The sequence below is a fragment of the Mobula hypostoma genome, chromosome 4 (assembly GCF_963921235.1).
Source record: "Mobula hypostoma chromosome 4, sMobHyp1.1, whole genome shotgun sequence".
In the NCBI taxonomy this organism is placed as follows: domain Eukaryota; kingdom Metazoa; phylum Chordata; class Chondrichthyes; order Myliobatiformes; family Myliobatidae; genus Mobula; species Mobula hypostoma.
The window spans coordinates 72,554,551-72,580,404 of NC_086100.1; the positions used below are offsets into that span (position 1 = coordinate 72,554,551).

Sequence of the window (25,854 nt, forward strand, 5' to 3'; positions counted from 1 at the left end):
CATCAATATGCATTTATTACATTGTTTTCATTTGCATCACAATTTTTAATAGCTGCTTCAAATTTGCAGGAATAACCACTAAAACTTTTTCAAAATTGATTGATTCTTCTAAAATCAAGAAGTTTCAGATTTTCTGTCTATTGTACATAAAATTATATTTCTGTAGACTCATTTGCAGTAACATGTATGGTAGATGTGATAAATATGGAAAAATAAAGTCACTGCTTTTGATTTTAACAATTATATCAGTGAATAGGATACTGGTTATGGGAAAATATTGAAGAATCTAGGTGGGTCCTTGGAACATTCCTCTACATTGATCTGGAATGTTCTATGGAAGATGCTGACCAAGATTAATAAGTGATCCTGGTAAACAGAAATTGCTTATTAGAATAGAGCACATTACTAAAATGATTTTAATGTTGAATTATCTGTGTTGCTTCTGGGACTTTAATATAACAAATTTAACTTGCTTTTGTTTTTAATAGAGGAGAACGGCGGTTTGAAAAACCAGGGCGAAAAGACCCAGGTTAGTTAAACGTTGAAGTATTAACTCATTAACTTTGAATTGGTCCAGAAAGGTTTCTGCTATTTTAACTGCTTAATTTGCTGATGACTTTTGCATCTAAAGCCTGGGTTGAAATTTAATGTAAAATATTCTTTAAGTTCTGGAAGGTTACAACATGAGCTGGAGTTTGGAGAAAGGTTCTAGTTGCTAAAATAATAGGAATTTCCACAGCAAATTTGAGAGCTGGATTGACTTACTGCATGAAGGGCTTTAAAAAGTACATTATTGTGTTAATTTGAGATATGAGCAATCTGAAAAATTTTTCGGAGCTCTGGTATTCATCAGATACTTCCACCACCAACTTGGATCCATTATTTCCATCAGCACAGGTGCACCACAAGGTTGTGTGCCTAGCCCCCTGCTCTACTAGCTTTGCAAAGTTGGAGAATCAACATGTAGGAGCGAGATTGAAAATAAGCCGAGTGGTGCCATAACAGCAACAACTTAATGTCAACAAGTCCAGGAAACTGATTATTGACTTCAGGAGGAGGAAAGCAGAGGTCCATGAGCCAGTTCTGATCATAGCTTCAGAGGTGGAGAGGGTCAGCAGATTTAAATACCTCAGTGTTATCATTTCAGGCAGTTTGTCCTGGAGTCGGCACATTAAGTGGCATTTTGAAGTATAGATGTGTAGTGAAGAGCATATTGATTGGCTGCATCACAGTCTGGTACAGAAACACCAGTGCCTTTGAAATGCAAATGCTACAAAAGTGGATATGGCCCAGTCCATCGTGGGTAAAGGTTTGAGCTTCACTACATGGAAGTGTTGTCGCCGCAAAACAGCATCTGTCATCTAGAATCTCCTCCACCCAGGACATGCTCTCTTCTTGCTACTGCCATTGGGAAGAAATTGAAGGAGCCTTAGGACTTGCACCATCAGGTTCAGGAACAGTTATTATTCTTCAGCCATCAGGTTAAACACAGAAAAATAGAAAACCTACAGCACAATACAGGCCCCTTGGCCCAGAATGCTGTGCCGAACATGTACTTACTTTAGAAATTACCTAGGGTTACCCATAGCCCTCTTTTTCTAAGCTCCATGTACCTATCCAGAAGTCTTTTAAAAGACCGTATTGTATTTGCCACCACCACTGTCACCAGCAGCCTATTCCATGCACTCACCACTCTGTTTTATAAAAAAAAACTTACCCCTCACATCTCCTCTGTACCTACTTTCAGAGATTCTTGAACCAAAGGGGATAACTTCACTTAACTTCATCACTGAGATATTCGAACAACCTGTAGACTCACTTTCAAGGACTCTTCACCGGATATTTATTTCCTATTATTATTATTATGTGTTTCTTTGCACAATTTGCCTTTTGCACACTGGTTGATTACAGAGTTGGCGCAGTCTATTATGGATTTATTGAGTATGCCTTCAAGAAAATGAATCTCAGGTTTTGATATGGTGACTTAAATCTACTTTGATAATAAATTTTCTTTGAACTTTATCATGATAAACAGAGAATTCATGAAATTTTATATTTTTGAAGCCATTTAAAATATTTCAAATATATCACTAATTTCCTCTATTATAAGTACATTTGAATCCATATCTCTCAGCTTAAAAATGGTTTTCAATGAGAAATATTTGTATTACTGTGTAGCATTCAAGAAATAGCCGAATCAATTCTGTATAATTTTATTTAAGGTTTGAATCATTCCAAGGACCAACACGCCAGTTTGGGCATGCCAAATGACTTCCTCTCAGCATCTGGGTTCCCTTTAAAATCAGGTATGTTTGAGTTGAGCTGTTCACTGATGCAGTGAATTCTACTGAAATGAAACTGAATATGTTCATAAAATTTTTATTGTGTAAGCTAGAAGCTGTCTGCAAACATCTCTAATTTGGTGGAATGAAGTCCCTGGTGTCAGCACAGCAAATTTGTGCTGCCTGCTCGTGTGTGAAGTAGGTACCCATTTCTATGGAAGGCTGACAAATGAAAGCTTAAGTTTAGTTTGCAGCGTCTACAACAGATGAATACAGGTGTCCCCCGCTTTACGAACGTTCTCTTTACAACATTTCGCTCTTACGAAAGACCTACATTTGTACCTGTTTTCGTTAACCGAAAGAGGATTTTCGTTATTTACGAAAAAAGACGCTCGCTTAAACTTGTGTTTACCCCGAGAAGGACTACCATGGCCATGAAGCCTTGCGTGGGCAGGTGTATGTGCATGCGTGACGTGCGAATGCGTGTACGTGAGCACGCATGGCGTGTACGTGCCATTTTTTTTTTGACAAATCAATTTTGGCTCAAACTTCCTGATTCTGATAAGTGAAACTACACTATACATACATTATTTGTACTTTATATAGGCTGTGTATTTATTGTATCATTCCTGCTTTTACTATATGTTAGCGTTATTTTAGGTTTTATGTGCTATTTGGTAGGTTATTTTTTGGGTCTGGGAATGCTCGAAAAAATTTTTCCATATAAATTAATGGTAATTGCTTCTTTGCTTTACGCCATTTCGGCTTACAAACGGTTTCATAGGAACACTCTACATTCCGATAGCAGGGGAAACCTGTATTGCGGTTGCAGCAAATGTTACAGGCATTTTGGAGCTTATTCTGATTTCAGGATGCTCCATTGTTGAAACTGATAAATTTGGTATGTGAAATAATGGATATTTATTATGTTCAGAAGGAACCAGAAATTCCTCTAGGTATATGCTCCATTTTAGTTGTATAAGATGGCAGGAGTGATTATTATCGGAATTGACCCTCTTAACTGACCATATTGCAAATTGTTAAATAATTTTATGCATGGTAAATGAATAGATCTTCAAATTTCATAACCTAACCATTGGCCTGTGCATGTTTCAGCATTCCCTGTTGATCAAGAACTGAAATACAATTAATTCATTTCACCTCACTTACACTTGGTGATGCATCCCACTTCACAGGTCTTTAACCATGGCATGCACATGAGCCAAGTACTTCACACAGCAGTCATTGATGCACTTCCACTTGTTTTGTACAGCGAGGTTGCGGTTGAATTACTTTCTTGCTGAGAAAGTTCTGCTGTCATTAGAGTAGCCAATACAGAATCTATTGCTCAGTGGTAAGGATGGGAATGAAGTTTCATGCTTCATGCATTCCATCACTTTCAAACTCTTGTTTTACCTCCCACTACCTTATCTTAGTACTGTTGGATGAGTTGCTATGGACATTCCTGGCAAAAAGAGGCTTTCCTCTTCCCTTGGCCCCTTTTCATTCATTCCACTGCAGAATACTTTATAGCTGATGACAAAGGATGAAAAGTGTTATAAGAAGTTATATAGTACACAGCTGCCAACACATCTGGCATGATGCATGCCTCAGGAGTGGTGTAGGCAACAGAAGTATTGATTAAGCATGCCGGTGCCTGTCCTAATCCATTTCATATGGTGGTATGGCACTTAATATGCCTGTGGGTTTTAGCTGATGTATCAGAATTAAGATCCATGTCAAAGAAAAGCCCTTCTTGTAGCTCTGAAGCTAATGGTACAGTGGAATGTTGATCTGGGGGAAATGCTGATGTTGTGCTTCTGAACCTGCCAATGGATTTGGATAATTCATTTGGATTTGGATTATGGTTTATCTCCATTGCTTTGAGATGCCAACTGCATGTGATCTATGACCCAGATATGTAGAGGAGTGCAAGGAACTCTGCTATGAAGTAAACCTTGAGCTTTGTGCTTTGCTTCAGGTCATGATTTTTAAACACACTTTCCCTCAAGACTTTGTGATCTAACTCCCAAGATATGGAAAGTGGTTCGTATTTACAGAGTTCTTATCATGGAACTTTATTGTCAGTAGGTGGTGTTGCATGGAGGGATGCTTAGTGGGCAAGGACATAGAAGATAGAATATAATTCAAAATCATGGTGATCAGGCACTTTGAAAACTAGCTGACTCCAGTAACTAATTTCAGCAAGACGCAGGCACTGTCAGGGCTGTAGCTGGACTGAGTTGATGGTGCAATGCTGAATGATGGCTGGGCTACCTCTGATTGATCAACTTTGGTGTGTACTAGCTAGGTAGCCAATGTTTTATTGTATTGCAGAAAATATATGATATCTACTTTCGTGAAAAACAAAGCACCATTTTAAAAGGCAAGAGCCTGGCACATTGGTGTTCAGAGGGATATGGGTATCCTTCATGTTAATCTCTGGAAGTTACAGCAAACACTTAAGAAACCAAATGATGTGTTAACCTTTATTCCAAGATAATTTGCTGACAGGTTTAAAGAGCAGGACCTCCAGAGATGTGCCATGTGACTGCGAATTGGAGGATAGTTCAGATGAACATGTTCAAAGTAATTTTATTATCAGTGTGTATGTGTTACCATATACTATCTTGAGATTCTTTGTCTTCCTAGCATTTTAAGAAAAAAAATACAATAGAATTTTACAAAAAAACTGTATATAAATGAATGTGCAAAAGATAACCTGCAGATAGCAAAAATAACGCTGAGTGCTTGAATTGTAAAGAACCCTTGAAAGTGAGTGTACCTTCTGGAATCATTTCACAGTTGTGCATGAAATTATCCATACTGGTTCAGGAGCCTGATGGTTATAGGGTAATAACTATTCCTGAACCTGGTGGTGTGGGACCTGAGGCTTGTGCAATTCCTGCCTGAGGAAAGAACAAGGCAAAGGCTTGTTGGCCTTTGAACGTTGCTTTCTTGTGGCAGCACTCCATGTAGATTTGTGATTCTAGGGTGAGTATAGGAGGGAGTGCTCCAGATTTCTGGATCATTGGGACCACTTCTGAGGACTGTAGGACCTGTAAAATTAGACCGGTTGCACATGAACCAGAATGATCCTAACATTTGTGGGAGACTTGCTGACATTGTTAGAGGATTAAATTAATTTTGTTGACATTGCTTTCATGAAAATTAATCAAATAGCACTATCATGGAATAGTATATCAGCACGATCGCTGATGTTCACAACAAAATCGTTCTCCTTTGCATACTTTCTATTAAGTAGCTCAGGAAATCCTGGAATTGTCTTGTCAAAGTTGTCCAAATCAATCTTGTACCCTTTGCAGCTTGTGCAGCTTATCACAGGAGCAAACTGTTGGTTGAGTTTGATTTCTTCAGGAATATAAGAGGTTCTCTTCTGGCAAGTCTCTCGAATACCTTCCTGTTCTGCTGACAAAAAGATTACTAATTCGTAGTAGGGTGGCATCTTTCCTTGAATCAGTGGATAGAAAGGACTATATTGATTGATGGTGTGATAGAACATAAGCAGAAAGATGAGATATGGACATTTGTTCGAGTTTAGATAGTCAATTCGAAAATCAATGTTTGTCTGATGAAGGTGTTTAGTTTTGTATGCTTTATATAAAATGGCAGTTACTTTAACATTTGTTAATGAGCTCTGCCACATGTTGGCTATTCTGAACATCAGGCATGGTTCCCCTTCATGTTGTGCAACAGTAGCAAAGTAGCTGAATTTAATTGTTGTTCGAAGTTTGGGTTTGGCAATCTTTGCCACAAAGACACCTGTTTAAAAAATACAGTATTAATAACCTTCATAGAAGAACCACTTAACATTTATTAGTGTTAAAAAGTGTATTAAAATGACTTTAATAATCTATGCTCCATACTTGGTGAACATTTGTGTTCTGTGGCATGAAGTTGGAGTGATTACAGTGTAGCTTTCAAACTATTCAGCAGGGGTTGATTTTCTAAGGTGCTATATAGCACTTTTTTTTTGTTAAAAGTTACAAATTTTTATGTAATCTAATGGGTTTTCAATATCATAAATTCTTTAAAGTATTTTGATAGCATCTGACAATTCAGTTGCTGAGACTACCACAAAAATCTCCTATGCTAGTATATAATAAAATTCAATGCATCACATTGCTTGAACTGTAATTTTTCATAGAAATAATTACCTGTAATTAAGGCTTCCATCATGAGTCCCAACAGCATTTGAACTGCAAGAAGAGCAATTACAGCTGGGCAGTCACTGTCAGGGTACATGGTTCCACAACCAACTGTAAGCTGAGTTTCCAGCAGGAAAGAAGAAGCTGCAGTGAAGCTATCAATATATTTCACACAGATAGTGTGGTTTTCCAGTGAGTTGTTATGATCTAATACAACTAAATCACCATGCGTGTATGCCAATAAATACCAAAAGCAAGCAAAGAAGAGCCAATGAGCCACAAAAGCTCCCGAGAAAGCTAGTAACATCCAGTGCCACCTAATGGCCATCAAGATCGACCAGGTATCTTCTAGGTGTTCAGTACTTTTCCTGGGGGGGGGGGGGTTCTAGCTTGAGGTTCCTGTGGCCATCCTTTGTGACAATTCTTTTGTACCTTGAGTCAATAAGTGGAGAAGTGTCCTTTTCATCACTACTGTCAAAAATGATGCCCATGGCTTCCACCTTTTGGGTTAGCTGCAGAACATTTTATCAGAATGTTAGTGTTTGCTGGGAGTGTAAAATCACTTTGTCATCACGTAATCTGTATTTGTCTTTCGAAATTACCCATGTGCAGGACTAGTCATTTAACTTTTAGCAGAATAACCTGTAGTCTTTACTATTAAGCAAGCAACTCTATCCTACAAGAGATCTGCTTCTTTCAATTTCTAATGTTGATTATTTTTATAGGGTGCGGATTTGTAAACTTTATGGAATTCTCATTGCAATTTTTTAATGAACACTATGAACACAAATTAATTCATTTTATTGCAAATGAATGCTGGATATTTTGAGGAGTTCGGAATGGTTTGCTTTAATATTGAAGCTGAGTGGTCAGCTTGAGTGAATTTTCCCTTTTTATTATCCTTTTTGAACGTATCAGATTTGCTGAGCTTTTGGACTTTGAAACATGTAGAGATTTAACAATTATTCAGTGTAAGACAAATGACAGATAAGGATTTAAGTTAACTATGAGAAATTAAAACGTATTATGCAGCAGGTCTGCAGTTAACCTTATTCCTTCTCTTTGTTCATTTAACTTGAATTTAATTAAAAAAGATGGTGGGAGTATTTAAATCCAGTGTGGAAGTAATTAATATTCTTGTTTCGTGAGGCTTTTTAAAAATTTACTTTCTTTCAATTTGTGGAAAATGAACCTGACCTTGTGTTTTATTTTGGGAAGATTGGTTTTTGTTCAGTAGTTACAGTGGTCAAAATTATTTCCTTTGTTGTTTAAATGTAGATTAGTGGCTGATTTCAGAACTGTAATTTTCCATCAACTAAATTGAGTGAAAATAGCTTGGTGTGGTTTGAACAGTCAAGCAACATTTGGCAATCTAATAATACAACTGTAATTTTCCATGTAATTTAATTTCCAGTCGATACATATTTTAAAATTCAGTTTTCTATTTGGCTTTGAACCTTTTTGTGCTTAAAAAACTCAGTTGTTCCTTGAACTAGTTCAGTTAACCAACAAATCTTAAATATGTGTAGATTTCCAGTTTGATAAAGCTGTAAGAAAAGGGCAAGCCTACAGTTTTACTTTGAGAATCTAATTTTGCCTATTATTTTGTCATCCATTCTGTTTATGATCCTGGTTTTACTGAAACACATCAGCTTCTTGTAATCCTTATTTAAATATTGATGCATTTAAAAAAATATCTGACAGCTTGCTCCACAAAGTGCAGTTTCAGCTGTTTAGAATAATTTTTTATATTTCTCAGTGAAATGTTTTGTTGAGAAATGTGTGTTCAGCCAGTGTAATACTATGTAAGTGACTCAGTTTAACTCTAAATCAGGGGTTCTCAACCTTGACGCCATGGACCCCAATTATATAACTATTTCAAGTTGATAAGTAGTCAATTCATTAACTTTGCTTAGATTTTGAATATGTTTAAAAAGATAATATTAATTTTAAACTTGAACACTTCTGTCTTGTAACTGGAAGTTGCATGCAAATTTTAACTACTTTTAGTATGAATTTGTGCTTAAATTTACTTTTACAATTACAGTAACTTTTGAAGTCTGACTTTATAAACATTTTATCATATATAGGAAGGACATCAGAAACTGCTATGTACTTTGCTTCACAGAAGCATGGCTTTCCCTCACCATTTCCAATGTAGTGTTGCGGCCTAATGGCTTCACCATTCTCTGCAAACACAGGAGAGCTCCGTTTTTTAGAGATAGAGGAGGTGGGGTGTGCTCTTATGATTGACTGATCGTGGTGCACACATGTGGCAGTTCTCTCTCAGTCCTGCTTACCTGACCTGGAACATCTAGTGGTCAAATGTGGTCCTTTTTATGTGCCGAGGGAGTTTTCCACCATCATCCTGGTAGCAGTGTACATTCCACCTCAGACCGGCACTGGAGGAGCTGGGCACTGTAATCAGCAGGCATGAAACAGCGTACCTTCCCTGTCATTTGTTGGGGTGGGGGGGGGGGGGGATTTCAACCAGGCCAGCTTGGAGAAGTCTCTGAACAGCTACCACCAACATATGTGAAACCAGAGGAGCTAACACACTTGACCACTTTTAAACCACCATCAAGAACATTTACCGTGCCACCCCATGCCTGCACTTTGGAAAGTCTGATAAATGGCTGTACTCCTACTCAGTGTATAGGCGGAGACTAAAGACCACAGCACCAGTGGTGAGGACCAAGAAGGTATGGTGAAAGGAGGTGAAGGAGTGCTTACAGTACTGCTTTGAGTCTGTGGACTGGACAATGTTTAGGGATTCAATGTGAGTGAATATGCTACAGTTTCACCACCTTCTTCAAAGCCTGTGTGATGAGTTTGTGCCTTTGAGAGCATATTGGACATACCCAGGATTCATAGTCTTGAGGGCTAAATCTGTAACCTTCAAGACTGGTGATCCTGAACTATACAAGGCGAAGTACAACATACAGAAGGCTATTTTAAGAGTGAAATCAACAACTCAGATTGAGGTTAGAGATGGAATCAGATGCACATTAACTCTGGCGGGGTTTGCAGGCCATTACTTCCTACTAATTGAAACCTAGCATCATGAATGGCTGTGATGCTTCACTCGCAGATAAGCTTAACACCTTTTATGCACACTTTAAAAGGGAGGATAAAATAACACTTGTGCACATCCCCGCAGCATCTGGTGGCTCTGTGATCTCTGTCTCAGAAGCCAACTTCAACATCTTTCAAGATTCAAATTCTATTTATTGTCAAAGAATGCATAAATTATACAGCCTTGAGGTTTGCTTGCTTCACAGGTAGCCACAAATCAAGAAACCCGAAAGAACCCAATTAAAGAAAAAAGAATAAAAATAAAAGACAAGCGCTCAATATGCAAGAGAAAGAGAAAAAAAAATCATGCAAACAATTGAAGCAAACAGCATTCCGAATCAAAATTGAGTCCTCAGATTTGAACCCGGATTTATTTTCATTTCATCTTATTAGTGGGCATAAAGCACAGCAGCTCGGGCAGTCTTCATAGCCTCAACACCATGGAGATGAGCATTGTGGAGAGTGAGCAAAATCATCTCTCACCTCCAATTTGGGTTTGCATTTAAATGATCTAAATAGCATACTGTACCTCGCAATAAGACCCAGCTACTGCGAAGGACTCGGAGCCTACACCACGCCGCCCAGCAACTCGCTTCGGGCCCAGATTCCATCGCCCTGCCTGAAGCTGCTCTTAGCTCTGCATATCAGCTTGGCACCCAGAGCGATCCAGTCTTCCTTCCAGGCCAGTTGAACAAGCACCGAATCTTCTCTGCCTGGGCCCCAACTTTTCAGTGCCCCAAGTGAACCAACCTTGCTCCCAGTCCAGCTGTAAGAATATCAGAACTCCATCTGCAACATCCTATCTTGGTTCATCCCCTGAACTTGCCTCATTGTTGCTTGCCCCTTCACTATTTGTGGTGCTAACTTAGCACAATTTACCTCAGAAAAGGTATTTTTATTGGTGTCTTCAGTTAGATTTCTTAACTTTTTACTACTAGAAGCTGTCACACACATTCGATATTGCCACCTTAACTGGAAACCAGGGTGAACCCTTACAAGGTGTCAAGCCCTGATGGTGTACCTGGTAGGGCTCTGAAAACCTGTGCCAAACAACTGGCTGGAGTGTTCAAGGATATCTTCAATCTCCCACTGCTGCAGTTGGAGGTTCACACCTGCTTCAATTTTACCAGTGCCCAAGGAAAGCAGGGTGAGTTGCCTCAGTGATAATTGTCCAGTGGCACTCGCATCTACCGTGATAAAGTGCTTTGAGAGGTTGGTCACGGCTAAAAGCAACTCCTGCCTAAGCAATGACCTGGACCTTCTGCAATTTGCCTATCATGACAATAGGTCTACATTGGATGCAATCTCACTGCCTCTTCACTTGGCCTTGGATCACCTGACAATAATAATACCTATGTCATGCTGCTCTTTGTTATTACAGCTTGGTGTTCAATACAGTCATACCCTAAATTCTGATCAGCAAGCCCCAAAACCTGGGTCTCTGTACCTCTGCAACTATCCTCAACTTCCTCACCACAGTCTGCGTGGATCAGAAATAACATTTCCTCCTCACTGACAATTAACACTGGAGCACCTCAAGGATGTGTCCTTAGCCCACTCCTCTGCTCTCTCACCCATGACTGTGTGACTAGGCACAGCTGGAATGCCATCTGTAAATTTGCCAGTGACATGACTATTGGCAGAATTTCAGATGGTGATGAAGCATTAAAGGAGTGGGATAAATCAGTTGGTTGAGTGGTGTCAGAATAACAACCTTGCATTCACATCAGTAAGATGAATTGATTTTAACTTCAGGAGGGGGAAGTTGAGGAAACACACCAATCCTTACTGAGGAATCAGCAGTGGAAAGGAGCAATTTCAAGTTTCTGGGTGTCAACATCTCTGAAGATCTATCCTGGGCTCAACATATTGATACAATTACAAAGAAGGCATTATAGTGGCTTTATTTCATTAGGAACTTCAGGAGACTTGGTATGTCACCAAAGACATATTCTCTAGATATACTTTGGAGAGCACTCTAACTGGTTGCATCACCATCTGATATGGAGGACCCACTGCGCAGGATCAGAAAAAAGCTGCACAAAGTTGTAAACTCAGCCAGCTCCATCATGGGCACTAGCCTTGCTAGCGTTATGAACACCTTCAAAAGACGGTGTTGTAAATTGGTGCCATCCATCATTAAGGACCCCCAACACCCAGGACATGCTACCCTTTTCTCGTTGCTAACGTCAAGGAGTTACAGGAGCCTGAAGGCACAACATTTTAGGAACAGTTTCTTCTTCACTATCAGAGTTCTGAATAGACAGTAAATCCATGAACATTACCTCACTTTTTTTCCCTCTTTTTGCCCACATTATTTATTTATATACACACTATTTTGCAATTTATAGTTTTTTTAAATTATTGAAATGTATTGCTGCCATGAAACAACAGATTGCATGACATATTGTAAAATGTTTAATACAGGTTTAGCACCCCTTATTCAAAATGCTTGTGGCTGAAGTTTTTCAGATTTTGGAATATTTGAACCTACAGTTGCAAGAAAAAGTTTGTGAACCCTTTCCAATGACCTGGTTCTCTGCATTAATTACTCATAAAATATGGTCTGATCTTCATCTAAGTAACAATAATAGAATAGACAAACACAATCTGCCTAAGCTAATAACACACAAACAATTGTACTTTTCATGTCTTTATTGAAGATATTGTTTAATCATCCATAGTCCCGCTGGCGGAAGTATGTAAACCCTTGTATTTATTAACTGATGGAACCTCCTTTAGCAGCGATAACCTTCATCAAATGTTTCTTGTAGCTGCTGATCAGAGGAGGGGACCTTTGGACTATTCCTCTATACAAACCTGTTTCAGTTCATGAATATTTCTGGGATGCCTTGCACGAACAACCCTATTCAGGTCATGCCACAGCTTCTCAATTTAGTTAAGGTCTGGATTCTGACTTGGCTATTCCAAAACACAAATTTCCCTTCTTTTGTTGATTTACTCTTGTGTTTTGGATCATCATCTTGTTGCATCATTCCACTTCTATTAAGCTTCAGGTGATGGACCACTACCCTGACATTCTCCTTTAAAATGTCTTGATAAAATTTTGAATTCATTGTTCCCTCAACAATTGCAAGCTGTCCAGGCCCTGAGGCAGCAAAGCAGTCCCAAATTATGATGATCCTTTCACCATACTTCACAGTTAAGGTGAAGTTTTGGTGTTGGTATACAGTGCCCCTTTTTTTTCCAAACATAGTGGTGTGCATTTCTGTCAAAGAGTTCAACTTTTGTCTCATCTGCCCACAGCATTGTCGCAGAAATGTTGCAGAACATCCAGGTGGTCTTTTGCAACCTTCCGATGTGCAGCAATGTTTTTTTGAGAGAGCAGTGGTTTCCTCCATGGTGTCCTTCCATGAACACCATTCTTGTTCAGTATTTTTCTTATAGTGGACACATAAACAGAGACTTTAGCAAGTTCTAGAGATTTATTCACTGTAACCCTTGAGTTCTTTTCCACCTCCTTCAGCATTGCACATTGTGATTTAATGTGATCTTTGCAGGACACCCAATCGTAGGGAGAGTAGCAACAGTACTGAGTTTCTTTCATTTGTAGACAGTTTCTCTTACTGTGGACCGCTGAACACTTGGGTATTTAAGAATGTTTTTGTAGCCTATTCCAGCTTCGTGCATCTCTACAATTCTTCTAAGGTTGTTTAGATTGAGGCCTCGTTCATATAAACAGATCTTTCTTGAGAAGGGTAGGCTCTGTCAGTAACCTGACTTTCTGTGCCTTTTTAATAGGGCAGAGCACCTCTACAACCCACACTCCAATCGCGTCTCTTTGATTGGAACACTTGACTCCAAATAACTTTTGTAGAAGGCATTACCCCAGAGGTTCACATACCCTTTTGAACCTGGACTGTGATTGTTTAAATGACATGCTCAGTATTGACAAGAAGTACAATTGTTTGTTACTAGTTTAGGCAGATTGTGTTTTGCCTAATATTGTGACTTAGATGAAGATCATACTACATTTTATGCTAATTAAGAAGAGTGAGAAGAGTTTAAAAGGAGACAGTTATTTCTTCAGGGGTTTGATCGGGGCACAACTGCGCAAGTGCGTACATGTCAGCCAGTGAGAACAACAAGAAGTACTCTGGGCAGCAGTGTAGAGGGAGACAGAGTTGGAAGGCTTTGTTTCAATAGGGCTTCAGAGATAATGGGTCGAGGTGAGATTGGTTATCTGTGTGGAATACAGACAGGAAGAATGTGTGTGAGGCCGGAGTTCTGTGCTCGGTGTCAGATGTGGGAAGTCTGGGAGACTCCCAGCCTCTCAGGCAGCTACATCTGCGCCAGGTACATCGAGCTGGAGCTCCTTAGGGACTGTGTTCTAGGGGAACTAGAGATGCAGCTGGATGACCTTTGGTCAGGGAAAGTGAGGAGGTGACAGAGAGGAGCTAAAGGCAGGTAGTCACACCGGGGCCTGGGAAGACAGATAAGTGGGTAACAGTCAGGAGAGGCAAGGGCAGGAGTCAGAGACTAGACAGTACCCCTGTGGTTGTACCCCTTGACAATAAGTACTCCTGAGTACTGTTGGGGGGACAGCCTACATGGGGGAAGCAACAGTAGCTGTGCCTCTGACATGGAGTCTGGCCCGGTGGCTTAGAAAGGTAGGGAAAGGAAGAGGATGGCAGCAGTGAAAGGGGACTCTATAGTTAGGGGGTCAGACAGGTGATTCTGTGGATGCAGGAAAGAAGCACGGAAAGTAGTTTGCCTCCCAGGCTATGTTTCCTCTAAGATGTGTGCGTGTGTGCGCACACGTTTTTCAACTGGCGCCCAGATGAAATTGATGTGTGCACAAAAGGTTAGTTACCTAAAATAATGTAGTAATTAATAATTATACTTATTGAAAATAATCTTTTAGCTAAATGTTTCTGTTAACTAGTTGGTCGGTTTTTCAAATACCACAATGCACGTCACTAATTTACGTCACCTCACCTTTCCTGTTCCGGTTTGTACAGCTGCATCACGGCGGCAGCCATCTTTGGCGGACAGTGTTCATATTGTAAAGTTTACAAAGATCTGTTTCAAATCCTGTAGATAGCTTACTAAGTTTTTATTGAATAAGATCAGTCAAATGACCCTGTGGCTAAATACTGTTACAAGAAATTGATAAACATCACATACAAAGTAGCTTTACAGGTTTTAAGTGATGTTTTTGATGAACTAGCTGCACTGTGCAAGATTCTGCAAAAGAGTGGCCTGACTCCGATTGATTCACTTCATTTTGCCCGAAGCAAAATTAACAAGATAAGAAAGCAGTATCTGGGAGACAATGTTTCATGGAGTGACAAAGATAAAGTTTTGCTAAGCCAACAACATGAAAAGAACGTCACAGTAGATACAAACTCACTGTTGACTTCTATAAATAGTCTTTGTGTTCATTTAGAAGAAAGGTTTCCTGAAGATGAGGTACAGGAATGGTCAGCTTTTGATTTCTCTGCAGTTGCAGATTGTGACTGCACATTTGGTGATGAACAAGTTAATGCCTTATGTCTAAAATATCATGATTTTCTAGCTGAAAATACTGTAATAGTTTAATGATTTCGAATTTTTCGTGCAAGAAAAAATTAAATCCAAGCTGATTTCAAACTTTGCTCAAATTGTGGTATTCGTACTTCAAAGCGAACAGTTTTGCGACCTTGCACAGTTGATGGACATTGGGGGAACCTTTCTTGCATCTAGTGCGGACTGTGAGCGAGGCCTAATGAATCAACTCAAAAACAAGCTGAGAAACCGTTTAGGTGAATGTTATTTGGATATGTTAATGAGAATCAAAAGCTATCAATTGGATGGAAATTCTATTAGTCTAGATAGAGTTTACAAAGAATGGCTAAATGTCAAAGACAGGAGAGAGAAAAAATAACTGAGTGACTTAAATCTGTATGGTATTGTTGTTCTGTGCAGCTTTATGTCAAATATTTTGTAAACCTACATAAACTGTGCCATATGTGCATTCAGTGCGCACATACTTCTGTCACAGGGAAAAAATTTGCACAAAAGATTCTGGCGCACACTGACTACTAAAAAATAGAGGGAATATTGCTTCCAGGTGCCAGGGTCTGGGATGTTTCACATCGCGTCCACAATATCCTGAAGTAGGAAAGTGAACCGCCAGATGTCGTGATACATATTGGTACCAACGACATAGGCAGGAAAAAGGAGGAGGTCCTGAAAGCAGACTACAGAGAGTTAGGAAGAAAGTTGAGAAGCAGGACCACAAAGGTAGTCATCTCGGGATTACTGCCTGTGGCACGTGACAGTGAGTATAGGAATAGAGTGAGGTGGGGGATAAATGTGTGGCTGTGGGATTGGAGCAGGGGGCAGGGATTCAGATTTCTGGATCATTGGGACCTCTTTTGGGGTAGGAGTGTCCTATACTAAAAGGACAGGTTGCACTTGAATCCCAGGGGGACCAATATCCAGGCGGGGAGGTTTGCTAAGGCTATTGGAGAGAGTTTAAACTAGGATTGCTGGGGGGTGGGAACCAAACTGAAGAGATGGAGGAAGAGGCGGTTGGCTCACAAACAGAGAAAGCTTGGAGACAATGCGAGAGGGAGGATAGGCAGGTGATAGAGAAGGGACGCACTCAGACCGAAGGTTTGAGATGTGTCCATTTTAATGCAAGGTGTATTATGAACAAAGCAGATGCGCATAGAGTGTGGATCAGTACTTGATGTTGTGGCCATTACAGAGACTTGGATGGCTCAGGGGCAGGAATGGTTACTTTGAGTGCCAGGTTTTAGATGTTTCAGATAGGTCAGAGAGGGAGGCAAAAGAGGTGGGGGCATGGCACTGTTGATCAGAGACAGTGTCACGGTTGCAGAAAAGGAGGAAGATATGGAGACATTGTCTATGGAGTCTCTGTGGGAGGAAGTTAGGAACAGGAAGGAGTCAATAACTTCACTGGGTGTTTTTCATAGACCACCCTCTGGTAACGGTGACATCAAGGAGCAGATAGGGAAACAGATTCTGGAAAGGTGTAATAATAGGGTTGTAGTGGTGGGAGATTTTAATTTCCCAAATATCGATTGGCATCTCCCTAGAGCAAGTGGTTTAGATGGGGTGGTGTTTCTTAGGTGTGTTCAAGAGGAGAAGCTGTACTTGATCTGGTATTGGGAAATGAACCTGGTCAGGTGTCAGATCTCTCAGTGGGAGAGCATTTTGGAGATAGTGATCACAATATCTCCTTGACCATAGCATTGGAGAGGAATAGAAACAGACAAGTTAGGGAAGTGTTTAATTGGAGTAAGGGGAAATATGAGGCTATCAGGCAAGAACTTGGAAACATAAATTGGGAACAGATATTCTCAGGGAAATGCGTAGCAGAAATGTGGCAAATATTCAGGGGATATTTGCATGGCGTTCTGCATAGGTTGTTCCAGTGAGACAGGGAAAGGATGGTACAGGAACTGTTTGTACAAAGGCTGTTGTAAATCTGGTCAAGAAGAAAAGAAGAGTTTACGAAAGGTTCAAAAACTAGGTAATGATAGAGGTCTAGAAGAATATAAGGGTAACAGGAAGGAACTTAAGAAAGAAATTAGGAGCGCCAGAAAGGGCCAGGAGAAGGCCTTGGCGGACAGGATTAAGGAAAACTCCAAGGCATTCTACAAGTATGTGACGAGCAAGAGGATAAGACATGAGAGAATAGGACTAATCAAGTGTGACAGTGGAATAGTGTGTATGGAACCGGAGGAGATAGCAGAGGTACTTACTGGGTACTTTGCTTCAGTATTCACTGTGGAAAAGGATCTTGGCGATTACAGGGATGAGTTACAGCAGACTGAAAAGCTTGAGCATGTAGATATTAAGAAAGAGGATGTGCTGGAACTTCTGGAAGGCATCAAGTTGGATAAGTCACCGTGATGGGATGAGATGTACCCCAGGCTACTGTGGGAGGCGAGGGAGGAGTTTGCTGAGCTTCTGGCGATGATCTTTGCATCATCAGTGGGGACGGGAGAGGTTCCAGAGGATTACAGGGTTGCGGATGTTGTTCCATTTTTCAAGAGAGGGAGTAGAGATAGCCCAGGAAATTATAGACCAGTGAGTCTTACTTCAGTGGTTGGTAAGTTGATGGAGAAGAACCTGAGAGGCAGGATTTATGAACATTTGGAAAGGCATACTATGATTAGGAATAGTCAGCATGGCTTTGTCAAAGGCAGGTCGTGCCTTACGAGCCTGATTGAATTTTTTGAGGATGTGCCTAAACACATTGATGAAGGTGGAGCCGTAGATGTATATGGATTTCAGCAGGCATTTGACAAGGTATCCCGTGCAAGGCTTATTGACAAAGTGAGGAGGGATGGGATCCAAGGGGACATTGCTTTGGGGATCCAGAATTGGTTTGACCACAGAAGGCAAGAAGTGGTTCTAGATGGGTCATATTCTGCATGGAGGTCGGTGACCAGTAGTGTGCCTCAGGGATCTGTTCTGGGACCCCTATTCTTTGTGATTTTTATAAATGACCTGGATGAGGAAGTGGAGGGAAGGGTTAGTAAATTTGCTGATGACACAAAGGTTGGGGATGTTGTGGATATTATGGAGGGCTGTCAGAGGTTACAGTGGGACATTATAGGAGGCAAAACTGGGCTGAGAAGTGTCAGATGGAGTTCAACCCAGATAAGTGTGAGGTGGTTCATTTTGGTCGGTCAAAGATGATGGCGGAATAGAGTATTAATGGTAAAGACTCTTGTCTTTGTGGAGGATCAGAAGGTTCTTGGGGTCTGAGTCCATAGGACACTCAAAGCTTCTGCGCAGATTGACTCTGGTTAAGAAAGCATATAGGTCTTTATCAATCGTGGGATTGAATTTTCTAGGTGGAATCCACTTACACTTTAGTTAGCTGGTCAAATTCATGCAGTTAAAATGATTTTACCAAAATTTTTATATGTATTTCAAAATATTCCTGTTTTTCTAACTATGAAGTTTTTTGATCAGGTTGATTCTATTATTTCATCTTTTGTTTGGAATAATAAAAGACCAAGAATTGGAAAATATAATTTACAAAAATTAAAAAAGGATGGAGGTCTTGCATTGCCTAATTTAAGAATGTATTATTGGGCTGTTAATGTACGTTAAGCGTGTTTTTGGTTATATTGGACCGATAAAAATGACCGACCACCATGGACTGATCTGGAATTGAAAGCTGTGAAACAATTTTACTTAACTTCGTTATAAGGAGCTTCTTTACCTGTACAACTAGCCAAAATTTCTATTCTAAATATAAACCCTATGATTAAGCAGTCATTACGAATTTCGTATCAGTTTCGTAAGTTTTTTAATCTTAAAAAATTTAACCTTCTTAGTTTAATTTATCAAAACTATTTAAATCTTCACTTAGTGATCCTATCCTTTTCTCTTTGGAGGAATAAAAGAGTTTATCCCTTCATGGATCTGTTTCAAGAAGGCCAATTAATGTCCTTTGAGAAATTACTAACCAAATATTCTCTCTCATACTCACACTTTTTACAATATCTTCGGGTCAGACATTTCTTACAAGAATATTTAAGTAATTTTCCATATATACAAGATTCTGACCTGTTAGACATTATTTTAAAAATGAACCCTTTAGTGAAAGGTTTCATTGGGAAAATTTATAATTTACTATTACAACAGGATAATTATCCTTAAGATTAAGCAAGATTGGGAAAGGGAGCTTAACATGACCTTGATAACTGAGTCCTTTTTCAATCTTTTTATTAATTTCATAGAATGAAAACATAACAAAGCAAAAATACAAGTAGCAGGAGATACATTGTTACAGTTAAAATGAGTAATTGTAAAACCAAATAGTAAAAATTAACAAAGCTCCCAATCATGCAGAATAATAATGAATAATACAAAGCAAAAAAAACTGAAGAAAAATCATGAAAAAGAAAAGAAAAAGAAAAAAAAAACAAACCCCATCCCCCCAAAAAAACTAAACAGAATTAGTCAACTAAACTAAAAGACTTGGGCAATACTAACAACTTGAAAATGGGAAAGAAGAAAACCTTAGTGTCGACGACTCCATTCCTCTCAACCAACAGTACAGAAAGATAAAACAAGTTTGGAAATGGTCAAATTACATCAAATGAAAATGCTGAATGAATGGCCTCCAAGTTTTTTCAAATCTAATGGAAGGGTCATAAACCGCACTTCTAATTTTTTCCAAATTCAAACATACCATAGTTTGTGAAAACCAATGAAATACCGTAGGAGGGTTAATCTCTTTCCAATTCAGCAAAATTGATCATCTAGCCATTAGAGTAAGAAATGCAATCATCCAACGTGCTGAAGAGGTTAGATAATTTGAATCTATCATTGGTAATCCAAAGATAGCAGTAATTGGATGAGGTTGTAAGTCTATATTCAAAACCGTTGAAATAATGTCAAAAATGTCTTTCCAGTATTTTTCCAACAAAGGAAATGACCAAAACATGTGAGTTAAAGAAGCTATCTCGGAATGACATCTATCACATATAGGATTTATATAAGAATAATAACGAGATAGTTTATCTTTAGACATATGAGCCCTGTGTACTCCTTTAAACTGTATCAACCATGTTTAGTACATATAGAGGATAAATTAACCAATTGAAGAATTTTTTCCCATTTTTCAATCGGTATAATAATGTTAAGTTCACTTTCCCAGTCAGCTTTAATTTTATTGGAAACATCAGGACATAAATTCATAATTATATTATATATAATTGCTACAACACTTTTCTGAGAGAGATTTAAATCTAAAATTTTTTCCAAAGTGTTCATTGGATATGGGTGTGGAAAATTAGGAGAAACAGTAATTAAAAAGTTTCTAATCTGTAGATATCTTAAAAAAGTGAGATCTGGGTAAGTTATATTTATTAGAAAGTTGATCAAAAGACATGAAACAATTATCCAGAGATAGACCACTGAAACATATTATACCTTTGGTTTTCCAATCAAAGTAAGCTTGATCCATAGTGGAAGGTTGAAAAAGGAAATTAGATATAATAGAACTTGCTAAAATAAATTGATTAAACCCAAAAAATCTTCGAAATTGAAACCATATACATAAAGTATGCTTAACTATTGGATTATTCATTTGTTTATACAATTTGGAAGAAGTAAAAGGAAGCGAAGTTCCTAAAACCGAACCCAAGGAAAACCCTTGTAATGAATTACATTCAAGATTTACCCACTGTGGATTTAAAGATACATCCAAATCTCATAACCAAAATTTTAAATATCGAATATTAATTGCCCAATAATAGAATCTGAAATTCGGGAGCTCAAGCCCCGCCTCCTTTTTAGAGTTCTGTAAATACCTTTTACCTAACCTAAGATTTTTATTTTGCCATATATGAGGAAATTTTTGAGTCTACATTATTGAAAAAGCATTTTGGGATAAAAATTGTGACCGATTGAAATACATATAAAAATTTGGGCAAAATGATCATCTTAATAGCATTAATCCGACCAATCATAGACAAAGAGATTGGCAACCATTTGGTAAACAAAAGTTTAATCTGATCAATTAAAGGTAAAAAATTAGCTTTAAATAAATCTTTATACTTTTTCGTAATTGTTACCCCTAAATATATAAATGAATCAGTAACCAATTTAAATGGTAAACGTCCATAAATAGGTACCTGCTTATTTAGGGGGAATAATTCACTCTTATTAAGATTCAATTTGTAACCAGAAAAATCACTAAATTGAGCCAACAAACCTAGAATAGCAGGAATTGACTTCTCCGGATTAGAGATGTATAATAACAAATCATCTGTATATAGTGATAATTTATGTGTTTTGTTTCCACGGGTAATACCAAAAATATTGGGCGAGTCACGGATAGCAATTGCTAAAGGTTCAAGGTCGATATTGAAAAGTAAAGGACTAAGGGGACATCCTTGCCTAGTACCACGAAAAAGACGAAAAAAAGGAGGTCTATGATTATTAGTACAAACTGAGGCTACCGGGGAGTAATATAACAATTTAATCCAAGATATAAATGTCAGACTAAGATTAAATTTCTCAAGAACATTAAATAAATAAGGCCATTCAACTCTGTCAAAGGCTTTCTCAGCATCTAGTGAGATATTACATTCCGGGGTAGTAAGTGAGGGAGTATAAACAATATTCATTAACCTCCTAATATTAAAGGATGAATAATGATTTTTAATAAATCCGGTTTGATCCATAGATATAATTTGAGGTAATACCTTCTCTAACCTGGTTGCTAGAATTTTTGAAAAAATTTTTGAATCTACATTCAAAAGAGATATCGGTCTGTATGATGCACAATCAGTAGGATCTTTATTCTTTTTAAGGATTAAGGAGATAGAGGCTTTGTAAAACGATTGTGGTAATTTACCTAAACTGATTGCTTCTTTGAATATTCTAGACAACCTTGGAGAGAGAATGGAGGAAAAAATTTTTTAAAAATTCCACTGTAAACCCGTCCGGACCGGGTGCTGTACCAGAATTCAATGATGAGATTGCGGTTATTATTTCTTCCTCTGTAATGGGAGTTTCAGATACTGAGTCCTGACAAAGGGTCTCGGCCTGAAACGTCGACTGTACCTCTTCCTAGAGATGCTGCCTGGCCTGCTGCATTCACCAGCAACTTTGATGTGTGTTGCTTGAATTTCCAGCATCTGCAGAATTCCTCGTGTTTGCGTTGATAACAGAAGAATTTTGAAGTTGGTTAACTCTTCTTCGATTTGTGCCAGTCACTCTCTAATTCAATTTAAAATTGTACATTGTTATAATTTGACAAAGGAGAGACTGTCTAAAATAATTCCTAATGTTAATAGTGTGATAGATGTAAAACTGAGGCAGCTATATTGACACATATGTTTTGGTCGTGTTCTGTATTGAAACAGTTTTGGAAATCTATTTTTTCTACAATTTCTAAAGCTTTAAAAAAATTTGCAACCTAATAAATTGACAGTATTGTTCGGTATAGTCCCTCAATATATTCATAATGTTTCTATATCTGACCAATATGTAACTGCATTTGCCACACTATTGGCCAGAAGGGCTATTTTATTAAAATGGAAAGATGCTTCTGCTCCCACTTTGAAACAGTGGTTTTCCCAGGTGATGGAGAAAATCAGAAGTTGAACTTTTGATCCTCGATTTGACTTTGAGAAAAGGTGGGGATCTTTTGCCCGCTACTATCATTTGATTTGAGTTAATTAAGATGGTCCACTTCTGATTCTTGGGTAAATGGATTTGGTTGGCGGATTGATGTCTTTCCTTTATGGAAGCTTGTATGGCGTATAGCTCCGGGTCTGTGCCTCAAATGTTTTTTTTTGTTTGGGGTTTTTTTTAGTTAGCAGGGGTTCTTTTTCCTTCTCTCTCTTTTCCAAGAAAAAAATAGCTTTAGCGTTTTGTTTTGTTTTATTATTATTGAAATATTGTTTAACTTGGTTGATAGTTTAACTCTTATTGTACATACTGATTTGTCGACTTGATTACTTCAGTGTATTTTTTTGTTGTTGATTTTCAATAATAATTAATAAAAAATTTAAAAAGAAAGAGTTTAGGAGCCGAGAAGTAATGTTGCAGCTATGTAGGACCTTGGTCAGATCCCACTTGCTCAGTTCTCGTCACCTAGATATAGGAAGGATGTGGAAACCATAGAAAGGGTGCAGAGGAGATTTACAAGGATGTTGCCTGGATTGGGGAGCATGCCTTAAAAGAATAGGTTGAATGAACTTGGCCTTTTTTCCTTAGAGCGACAGAGGATGAGGGGTGACCTGATAGAGGTGTATAAGATAATGAGAGTCATTGATCATGTGGATAGTCAAAGGCTTTTTCCCAGGGCTGAAATGGCTAGCACGAGAGGGCACAGTTTTAAGGTGCTTGGAAGTAGGTACAGAGGAGATGTCAGGGGTAAGTTTTTTATGCAGAGAGTGGTCAGTATGTGGAATAGGCTGCCACGATAGTGGTGAAAGCAGATATGATAGGGTCTTTTAAGACACTCTTGGATAGATAGATGCTCAGAAGATAGGCTCAGAACAATAGAGGGCTACGGGTAACCCTAGGTAATTTCTAAGGTAATGACATATTCAGCACAGCTTTGTGGGCCAAAGGGCCTGTATTGTGATGTCGGTTTTCTATGTTTCTAATTAATGTAGAAAGCCAGGTAATTGCAAAGGGTTCACAAACTTTTTCTTAAAACTGCATATAATGACGCATGAAGAACTAAAAATTCAGAAACTGAAATGTTAGCAGTTCAAAAGTATTCATCCCCCTTCATTGAACCTCCTCTTGCAGATATTACAGCCAGTAGTCTTTTTGGATTAGTCTCTATTAATTGGATAGGTAACGTGATGGATCAAGATTTGTCCATTCATCCTTACAAAATTGCTCAAGCTGTGCCAGGTTAGTTGGGGGAGAGGTGCTGCACATCAATCTTAAGGGTTTGCCAGAGATGTTTGATCAGGTTAAGGTCAGGACTCTGAGTGGGCCACTAAAAGGCATCAGTTTTCTTCATTTGAAGTCACTCCATGGTGCTCTGGCAGTGTGTGTTCGGTCTTTGTCTTGAAAGACGAAGTTTCTCCCTGAGTTAAGGTATCTGGCAGAAGCCAGAATCTCTGTATTTAATAGCATTCATCTTCTGATCAATCCTGACCAGATTTCCAGTCCCTGCTGCTGAAAAGCATCTCCATAGCATGATACTACCTCCACCATACTTTAACAGTAGGGATGGTGTTACCTGGCTGATCTGCAGTATTAGATTTACACCACATGCACTGCTTAGTATTGATGCCAAAAAGTTCTGCTGAAGTTTCACCTGACCACAAGACCTTCTTCCATATCTTTACAGTACCTTCTATGTGATGCTTTGCAAAGTTTTTATGGTCAAGGATATGCTTTTTTTAGGCCGTAGCTTCTTCCTTGCCATGCTTCCATAAATATTCTTTTTTGTGCAAGGCCTTAGTGATTGTGGAGCCTGCAAGGGCTTAGGGATTGTGGCACCATGAACTTCATCTCCGGTTGCAGCCACTGACTTCTACAGCTCACTTGAGTTTAGTTGCCTCTTATGATTGTCATTCTTCTCTGGTGACTAGTTTTAGAGGGGTGGTGTGACCTAGGCAGTGTGGCTACGGTTTCATATTTTTTTTCACTTTTTCACGATGACTGCACTGAGCTCCAAAGTATGTTCAGAGTCTTTGAGTTGGTCTTGTACCCTTCCCCAGATTTGTGTTTCTCTATTGTCATTAGAACATAGTACATAGAATAATACAGCACATTACAGGCCCTTCAGCCCACAATGTTGTGCCGACCCTCAAACCCTGCCTCCCATATAACCCCCCACCTTAAATTCCTCTATATACCTGTCTAGTAGTCTCTTAAACTTCACTAGTGTATCTGTCTCCACCACTGATTCAGGCAGTGCATTCCACGCACCGACCACTTTCTGAGTAAAAAAACCTTCCTCTAATATCCCCCTTGAACTTCCCACCCCTTACCTTAAAGCCATATCCTCTTGTATTGAGCAGTGGTGCCCTGGGGAAGAGGTGCTTGCTATTCACTCTATCTATTCCTCTTATTATCTTGTACACCTCTGTCATGTCTCCTCTCATCCTCCTCCTCTCCAAAGAGTAAAACCCTAGCTCCCTTAATCTCTGATCATAATGCATACTTTCTAAACCAGGCAGCATCCTGGTAAATCTCCTCTGAACCCTTTCCAATGCTTCCACATCCTTCCTATAGTGAGGCGACCAGAACTGGACACAGTACTCCCAATTGTGGCCTAACCAGAGTTTTATAGAGCTGCATCATTACATCGCGACTCTTAAACTCTATCCCTCGACTTATGAAAGCTAACACCCCATAAGCTTTCTTAACCACCCTATCTACCTGTGAGGCAACTTTCAGGGATCTGTGGACATGTACCCCTGGATCCCTCTGTTCCTCCACACTACCAAGTATCCTGCCATTTACTTGGTACTCTGCCTTGGAGTTTGTCCTTCCAAAGTGTACCATCTCACACTTCTCCAGGTTGAACTCCATCTGCCACTTCTCAGCCCCCTTCTGCATCCTATCAATGTCTCTCTGCAATCTTCGACAATCCTCTACACTATCTACAACACCACCAACCTTTGTGTCGTCTGCAAACTTGCCAACCCACCCCTCTACACCCACATCCAGGTCATTAATAAAAATCACGAAAAGTAGAGGTCCCAGAACAGATCCCACTAGTCACAATCCTCCAATCTGAATGTACTCCCTCCACCACAACCCTCTGCCTTCTGCAGGCAAGCCAATTCTGAATCCACCTGGCCAAACTTCCCTGGATTCCATGCCTTCTGACTTTCTGAATAAGCCTA

At 39.1% G+C, this 25,854-nt stretch overlaps 2 protein-coding genes across 4 annotated transcripts in view; one reads left to right on the plus strand and one right to left on the minus strand.

Annotated features, from left to right (window-relative positions):
- Positions 1-25,854, plus strand: part of LOC134345393 (GRB10-interacting GYF protein 2-like) — a 194,989-nt gene that overhangs the window by 70,524 nt on the left and 98,611 nt on the right. For all 3 annotated transcript variants that reach the window (XM_063045984.1, XM_063045986.1, XM_063045985.1), the window contains exons 7-8: positions 489-529; positions 2,223-2,306. In XM_063045984.1, coding sequence (XP_062902054.1) covers positions 489-529; positions 2,223-2,306 — 125 coding nt within the window. The remainder of the gene's footprint in view (positions 1-488; positions 530-2,222; positions 2,307-25,854) is intronic.
- kcnj13 (potassium inwardly rectifying channel subfamily J member 13) lies at positions 5,458-7,042 on the minus strand. The gene is given in 3 exon segments (XM_063045987.1): positions 5,458-6,065; positions 6,461-6,830; positions 6,832-7,042. Coding segments are annotated over 3 exon segments (1,089 nt in total). The 5' UTR covers positions 6,943-7,042.